The following is an 8,438-nucleotide window of genomic DNA, read 5'->3' as shown; positions in this document are numbered from 1 at the left end:
GTATTTTTGGGATAGGGGTGACCTGTGAGAACCGGGAATTCATGTCTGACACCATTTCGAAATCCAAGATGGTGACATCCGGTTACAGAAACACTGGAAAATACTGTCAAATACCCCACAATATGGGTTTTTTTGGAATCAGGGTGACTTATTAGGACCAAAAATCAATGTCTGACGCTATTTTGGCGACTTCCGGTTACATAAAAACATAAAAATAATGTTAAATAACCTACAATATGGGTATCTTAAGAATCAGGGTGACGTGGTGGTATTTGCCAATTTTTCTGTAACCGGAAGCCGCCATCTTGGATTTCAAAATGGCATCAGACATAAACTTCCCGTTTTTACACGTCACTCCAATTCCAAAAATATCCATATTGTGGGGTACATGACACTGATTTCCGGTCCCTACACGTCACTCCGATTCCAAAAATGCCCATATTGTGGGGTATTTAACAGAATTCCCATGTTTTCCTGTAACCGGAAGCCGCCATCTTGGATTTCAAAATGGCGTCACACATCGATTTCCGATCCCTACACGTCACTCCGATTCCAACAAGACCCATATTGTGGGGTATTTCACAGTATATCCCAGTTTCCCAGTTTCGTTATTTGGAATTTACTTTGTAAAAAAACCTCTTTATTTGGGATTTACTTCGTAAAAAGAGGGACGTAAATTGAATACATGCTGCGTAAAAAAAAAGACTTCGTAAACGGAGGTTTAAGTGTATAGTGGCCCCTTAACGTGGGTAGATCACCTTTTCGTGGTACGTTACGGGATGTAAGATCTACCACCGATTCCTAGTCCTGACTACTTCAAACTAGGGGAACAGGATTTTTCAGTAATCCAAGGAACACATCTTAGTCCTTGTTACTTTTTATGCCTTGTATGATAGTGACAAGACTCGACTTTGTCTACCGAGGATGATCTTGACACAAGGAAAAAAATGATCTAGTTGTCTTCATCTATGTGATTCCTAATCTTCTATTCGTTGTTCCCTAGTTTGAAGTGGTTAAGACTAGGGTTCTGATGCATGGTCATTATCGGTGTCATTCCTTAATTTTGTTGCTAAGGAATCCAATTTTGACTGACAAAGGGGCGCGCCTTTGGAGGGTGTTTCAACACTCCGAAGGGTATAAATAGCGGGACCTTTCAATTAGACTCAGATCCTTGCGATAAATGCAAGAGTAGCAACTGTAAAAAAATCGAATACTTCATCATTTCTCAATAGCGATGGAGTAATACGACATGCACTAAACAAAGGACACGGGATATACTACAATAGATCAATTTACTGGTCGCAATAGTGTTAGGTCCCGAACAGAGGAAAAAAAAAGTGTATAGTGAATGCAATGCTTTTTTTCATTTTTTTTTTTTTATTATTATTATAGTCACTTTAACACTCTTGGGTCATTCGTAGCTTGTCCGGGGGTGATATTTGAACTCGTGACATTGGCGTGAGAGGTATGGATGTTAACCACTACGCTGGGGTCGCCCCACTGAATGCAATGCTTGTTTTCTTGCATGTCTTATAATATTCTTGAGATTTTGAGCTAATGTTACATTTCCATTATAATCTCAGGCATGTATTTGAATTTTGATACGGTTTTCACGAAGATTCATATAAGAATCATTTTCAACAAGTTTGTAAAAAAATTAGATTGAGATAATAAGTATTATGCCCAAACAAACGGTGGCCCATCTCGCCCCGTATGGTCTTCATGCCCTCATCCCCCCTACTTCGTTGAAGCCGTGATTTTTTATACTAATGCATAACAGGAGCCACAAATGTTGACTTCAGGAAGGAATAAAATTGGTAATAAAGTGGATGAATAGGATCAAAGCAACTGAGTTTTGGGGTTTGATAAATTCCGGGTAAACCATGAAGCGGAATACCACAAATGTAATAGTTTTTTTTTTATAAAAAAAAACGTTCTGTTTTCGATAGTTCCTCCTTATCAAATATAACATGAAGAGAACAGGAAACCCAAAATGATAAGAAAACACATACTCTGTGTATTTAAGCCTATGCCTCAGGGTATGCCTCAAAAATGAATATGAATGCAGTAAATAACGACAGTTCGTTTTTATCAGTCTTTTTTCGAAAACATTTGTAGATCTTTCATCACTTTGAATTCGCGTTATGGAATCCCCCGGGGATTCACAAGAAAATCCGGAACATCCGTAAAACCAGTAATTCAAAAAATATGATCTAATATATAGATTTCTAAGAAGCTTCTGTTTCCGGCATTATAAGTTAGACGATCAAGGCATTCCAGGCTGTCCAGTCAGCATTCAACACCTTCCTAGTGTCAAGAAGGCGCCAGCCTAACTGGTCGATAATTTAGTCAATATATGGACCATTTACCTCATACTCTATAGAGTCACTTGTTTTTGAAAAGCTGCTTTGATGTTTCCCTTCAATACTGTTAATGTTTGTCGATAACATTTTCAGCTCGTCTATCATATCTAATCTAATATCTGTTTTTTATCGAGTAAAACTTCAAGTGGATCGATCGCTTCGTAGACAACGCTAACATTATTTATTTTAGAACGATGAGTCACGTCTGAGTTTTTATTAATTTGATTTGTCAGCTGCGCCTGTCTCTCTGCAAGCGTGTTAAAGTCCAAGCTGGCCGTGATCAAATTTTGGCAGCATAGAAGATAAAATGTCAATGGGTTTATCTTTTATACGGAGTGAGTTGCGCTGGACAGGATCTCCAATACAGGCAGCATGCAATTTACGTGGACATCCAGCACATGTCAACATCATGAAGTCAACGGAAGAATCCAACGCGTAAATTGCACAGTTCATAAAAATAAATAAATACGTAAACAAAAGGCACGTGGCTAGGAGCTAATGAGAAAGGCGTGCGCACTTATTGACAACTGATTACAAAAGGATTTGGAGGCATAACTTCAGCTTTGTATGTGTATGTGTGTGTGATCAATCTAACCCTCACTGGTCGGCAGTGGTATTATGGAAGAAATTTGCTTACAACAATATTGATTTATTAAGTTAAAGCAAGTTTAGTCCGGGAGTTAGAAAGTGATAGCTCTACTGCAGATTCAGCAACCCATTTCAGAATGTCTGGTAATTCACGTCCATTACGAGGTTACTTTCACATACAATATGCCCCGCGTGTAAACACTACCGTTATCATATGAATAATGGTACACAGCTAAAAAAAAGTAGTGTAAATTTCCGTTACTATGATGCACATAAATGGAGCGTCATAAATCATACAAATTTACATTATAAATCGTGTAAATTTATGAGACATGTCATGCAATATTCCATATATTGTATGCAACTTTCCACCTTTGTTTGCAACATTTCTTGCAAGCTGCTAGTTTACGTGAAAAGGAAGTTTACATGCATGAATGTTTGCATGCATGGATGTTTACATCACCAGTAAAATTCAGATGTTTTTAGTGTGTAGGTACTGCAAACACACTTCCAGATTTCGAAATGTGATGTTTAGTGATATTTGGAAATATGCATTTATGATTGATTTATAATCAGATAGATCTCACCAAATTCTGCCTCCGAAAATACACCGGTTTGTTCACTCGCGATAATCGTTGTTTTTACAACCGAACACAACATTTTGAATCACATGCGAAGTTTTTCATTTGCACTGAATTTTTGCCTAACACCTCATTCGCGAACATCCTACGGAAGGCAGAATGCCAGCACCCAGAAAAGAAAAAAAAACGGTAAGACTCTTATTGGCCGGGAGGCAAAGTGCCAAAAACAAGCGAACAGAAAAACCGACCAACGCGACACCACAGCAACACAGCTACTCGAAACAAATTATTGTCCAAGAATTTTCACGTTAATTACAATATTAATAAAAGCTTATTAAACTAATAATTTTTGACTTGGTACAATTAAAAAATATGCGGAAAACAGATTAAATCAGCGCCAGCGAAAACAAATCCAACCGTTCGCGGGCAGAGCCTACTGCGTTTTGAGGGCATAAATTCAGCTTTCTTCACAAAAAATGTATAAAAGTCCAAGGGCGAATCTTTTTTAAAAAAAAATACGTTTTAACTTCTAAAGATGATTTAACAGTAATTTTTATGTCAGTGGATATATTTTTGGGTACTGCGGAGTCGATGTATTTTATTTTGCAAGCAACATGTTTCCAAGTAGAAAACTGTTTTGCTCTTTCTCAGTTGATTGCCGGCAATAGCTCTGAGCCAGGAGTGCTGGAGCTCCCATACCTCTATCAATGCTTTTTACATGCACATTTTACCAAAATATGTTTTACTACAATTAAAAACTCAACTAAGTCATAAATACTAAGCTGCTTTCATTACTGAGCCTGTTGATTTTTGCTTTGAACTTAAAATTAAGAATGTGTTATGATAACTTGCATTTCTTGCTTCTGAAGTTTTGCCTCCCACTTGACAGTTCACTCTGGCTCCAAAATAACAAGCACATTGAGTTAGTCCGCAATACCCAGAGATAGACCATAATATTACCTACGACTTCTTCTCAGGCTTTCCTTCGGAAGGGAAGTAAAGCCGTTGGTCCCGGCCCATGTGTGTTGAATGGGTGCGATATCCTACGCAGGTGTGGAAGCTGCCTTTCTGCACATTCGATTGCCGTCAATGGATGGCAATCGATGACCGTCGGTGATTGGCACTAGATTGCGGAACAGAGACCGACGTTAAATAAAGGAAAAAAAAGACTTCTTCTCAGACGTCATTTTTATCAAATATACCGTTTTCAAGTAATGATGTTTTGAAAAAATTAAACCCACTTTTTACATAATGTTTATAAAAACAAATTAACCATTATTTAATGAAACATGTCATCTTGGATAAGCCAAGTTTCATTCAAATCTAAAATGTTTGGAACAAAAGTGACATTATGTGTACCATTTTAAACTGGAAATGCTCTACAACAGGAATTTGAAACATAGAAATAAATAAAATAATTAATAAATGAATAAATATATAAATAAATCAATAAATAAAAAATAATCTATACTATCAAATCTATATTTAATTAGATCAGACACACGGCTTCGGCCCCTGGACCGTATTTCTTGCATAGGTTAAACAATAACTTATAAAGCTCATTTTCTGCAACACGTTGCATTACATATCAAAGTATTGTTTGGATAGGTTCGTTATTAATTATTTTGAGAAAATCCTAGTGCCTGGTAAAGGGCCTCAAGGGGTCGAAGCTATTCGTATCCCTAATTTGAGATTATAGTTTTAAGTTAACAAGAACTGTTATACTGATACGCAGATATTAACAAGCCTGTTTATAATACTAAGGCAACTTAAATGTAAACACATTAAGATATATCACACCAATTAAGGTTGGAATGATATTGAAACAAGCAAACAAAAAAGGATGATTCTGCTACGGTGATTTCAAAATTTAATTTAATTACTATTAGTTTTAGAATTTTGTGGTGGTGGAGTACTCCCTGCCCCCCCCCCCCCCCTAAACTGTCTCAGGATCGGCATTCGCATTATAATATCACGGCCATGAAAACACTCGAAAAATGAACACACAACACACATCCACTTTATTCCGTTTTAAGTACAGGTACCTTTTAATATTCTCTCGCCTTCTTCCCACTTCCTTACTGTCTATATCTTACCTCACTGGCACTGATAAGCCATAAATGGTCAGTTATGAAGATAGCATTTGTTGACAATCGCCGAAGAAAGATTAGCGAACAAAAGATTTGTTGCTATGCACCCAGAGTGGGAAGCAAACTGATTCAGCCAAAATTGAATAACTTGTTACGTCTCAAAATATAACCGAATATGGCAAAATTAAACACTACATTGCAACATCCGATCTTTTCATAACACTTTCATCACGATTAACTGTTTTTCAAAGGAAAAAGCTTCAGAATTCGGTAATATTACCAATTACTCTTTCTCACCTACCATCATGGGCAAATGTTTGAAATTCATTCATGAACAAAAATAATATCGCGATACCTACTGACTATCTCTGTGCTCTTATCAGCCAAGGTGGTCATCTATTCTTATAACTGTTTATATTTTCAAATCACTGCCAGTAATAGATTTAACGCCGCGCCGTCCACTTCGCACTATCATGTTACGTTGTGTATTTATTGTTCTAGCCGTATTGGCGAGCATTAGCCGGGCTGCGAATATTCTGTACATTGATGGAGTGGCATCACCGAGCCATTTTATTTGGTGAGACTTTTCAAGGTTAAATCAATTAATAAAGAATACAAATATTTTAAAATTGCAGGCACAAAGCTTTGATCCACGGACTAGCATCGAAAGGTCATAATGTGACGGTATTGAGTGTCGATATTGAAGACATCTCAAAACCAAATATAACATACATTAAAATAGAAGGAGTTTATGAATTTTTCTATGAAGACAGTGGAGAAAATTTTGTTGACTTTTTCGAAATGGGTCAAATGAGTCCTTTTTCCGTCCTATGGTTGTTTAATGAATACTCAACGCAAGGCTGTAAATTATCGTTAAAATCGAAAGGTCTACGGCAGTTGATGGACTATCCAGATGACTTCAGTGTCGATTTGATTATTAGTGATTACCTTAACGGGCCATGTTTGGCTTCCGTAGCTCAGCATAAATTCGGTCGGCCGCCATTCATAACGGCTACTGCATTTCATGGACTGACCACGACAACTACAATGTCTGGTGCCTATTCGTACTCTGGATCGGTTCCAAATCACGAGTTTAACACTCCTCAGAGTATGAACTATTGCCAGCGTTTCATGAACTTTCTCTACAACCATTGGGAAGAACTTTTGAAGACGTATGAATTTACTCCTGCCATAGATAAAATGGTTCGCGAGGTGGTTCCAGATATCCCATACGTCGGAGAACTTGAGAAGGATACTCGTCTCATTCTGCTAAACGCAAACCCAGTCATTCAGTACTCGGAAGCGTCGATGCCAAATGTAATCCCCGTTGGTGGAATGCAGATTGTCAAACCAAAAGAACTTCCCGACGACCTGATGAAGGTCGTTGAGAACGCTAAGAACGGTGCCATTTTGTTCTCTCTCGGAACCAACGTCCGTAGTGATACGCTCGGAAACGAACGAATAATTGAGATTCTAAATGCCATGGGCCAAGTTCCAGAATATCAGTTTCTGTGGAAATTCGAATCGGACACCATGCCAATGGAAGTGCCAAAGAATGTTTACATTAGAAAATGGATGCCTCAGAACGATTTGCTGGCACATCCAAATCTCAAACTTTTCATCACCCACAGTGGACTTCTGAGTACACAGGAAGCGATTTGGAATGGGGTACCAATTATTGGATTTCCGGTATTTGCCGACCAACATCAAAATATCAATTACTGCATCGAACAAGGTGTGGGTAAAAGGCTGTCCATTAAGAATGTGAAGAGCAGCGAGCTCGTCAACGCTATTCGAGAGCTAATGACGGACCGACGGTAATAACATTCCTATGTAAACTGCATGTACTCTTATTAATTATGGATAATGTTTTCCTAATTCACAGATATCACGAGAACATGTCCTTCTTATCGAAGCTCTTCCGGGATCAGAAAGAGTCACCTTTGGAACGTGCCATGTGGTGGGTGGAATGGGTACTTCGTAACCCCTCGACACATATTCTGCAATCTAACGCAGTTCAGTTGGACTGGCTCGTGAAATATTCATTCGATGTGATTGTGCCTCTCGTGTTGATGGGCGTGATTGTGTTATCAGTATTAGTTAAGATTGTACGATTTGTGCTGTACAGGAAAGGGAAGCAGACGAAAACTAAGAGTGAATAAAACCGGATAAAGATGTTATTCCATAATCGTTGGATTCTACAAGTGTAGCCCACCATAATTTGATGTCGTTGTGCATCTGTTTTATAAACCATAAGTAAACGGCAAAAAAACTCGTTAAATTGGGCAAAGATGACTTGAGGAAATACATACAAACCCCATCGATGGAAAATGACAATTCATTTTACAAATGTTCCTTTAACAATAGCAAAAGAAAACCGGTTAAATCCAGCAGGGGATGAAGTTTTTTTTATCTATACCGATAACAAAATATTTCAATTTATACCTATCGCTGACTTTGACCCGTCAAATTTAAATTCCGACATAAATGCTCGCATTCGCATTCAGGAACAGAAGTAAGATATTTTATGAATGATGTCAAAGTGGATCTAGTTAACCCATCGTCTGTGCCAAAAATGACACACATTTTAAGTTAAAACTATTAAAAGATCTCTCATTGGAAACGGTCATTTTAAAAATATGCCTATGAAATTTGATATTTTGAGATTCTTTCATCTCCTCATCTATCGTATAAAATTACCACTTTAATTCTGATATTAGACGTTAAGCATCTCCAACTATATTTCGATGTTACACATTTCACTAACACCTTATATGAACATCATTGGTGCAAACTGACGGATTTCATTTCGCATG

General features: G+C 37.7%; 2 protein-coding genes across 3 annotated transcripts in view; both read left to right on the top strand.

Moving 5' to 3' along the window:
• LOC135698986 (transcription factor Maf-like) overlaps positions 1 to 8,438 on the top strand; it is a 197,038-nt gene that overhangs the window by 149,409 nt on the left and 39,191 nt on the right. The gene's annotated exons all lie outside the window — the stretch shown is intronic.
• LOC135698843 (UDP-glycosyltransferase UGT5-like) lies at positions 6,077 to 7,920 on the top strand. The gene is made up of 3 exons (XM_065218989.1): positions 6,077 to 6,199; positions 6,258 to 7,439; positions 7,508 to 7,920. The coding sequence occupies exons 1-3, from the start codon at positions 6,096 to 6,098 to the stop codon at positions 7,782 to 7,784; spliced, it is 1,563 nt and encodes a 520-aa protein (XP_065075061.1). The 5' UTR covers positions 6,077 to 6,095; the 3' UTR covers positions 7,785 to 7,920.

This window comes from Ochlerotatus camptorhynchus, unplaced genomic scaffold (genome assembly GCF_037179485.1).
Source record: "Ochlerotatus camptorhynchus isolate MF236.1 unplaced genomic scaffold, CSIRO-AGI_Acam_v1.1 ptg000008l, whole genome shotgun sequence".
NCBI classification, from domain to species: Eukaryota; Metazoa; Arthropoda; class Insecta; order Diptera; family Culicidae; genus Ochlerotatus; species Ochlerotatus camptorhynchus.
The sequence above is the reverse complement of the archived record's forward strand: the minus strand, read 5'-3'. Positions and strand labels throughout refer to the sequence as shown.

Excerpts from the sequence above, each read along its gene's own strand:
- LOC135698843 (XM_065218989.1), top strand. The coding sequence starts at position 6,096 with ATGTTACGTTGTGTATTTATTGTTCTAGCCGTATTGGCGAGCATTAGC. Across the intron at positions 6,200-6,257 it reads TCACCGAGCCATTTTATTTG|GCACAAAGCTTTGATCCACG; the intron begins GTGAGACTTTTC and ends TTAAAATTGCAG. Across the intron at positions 7,440-7,507 it reads GAGCTAATGACGGACCGACG|ATATCACGAGAACATGTCCT; the intron begins GTAATAACATTC and ends CCTAATTCACAG.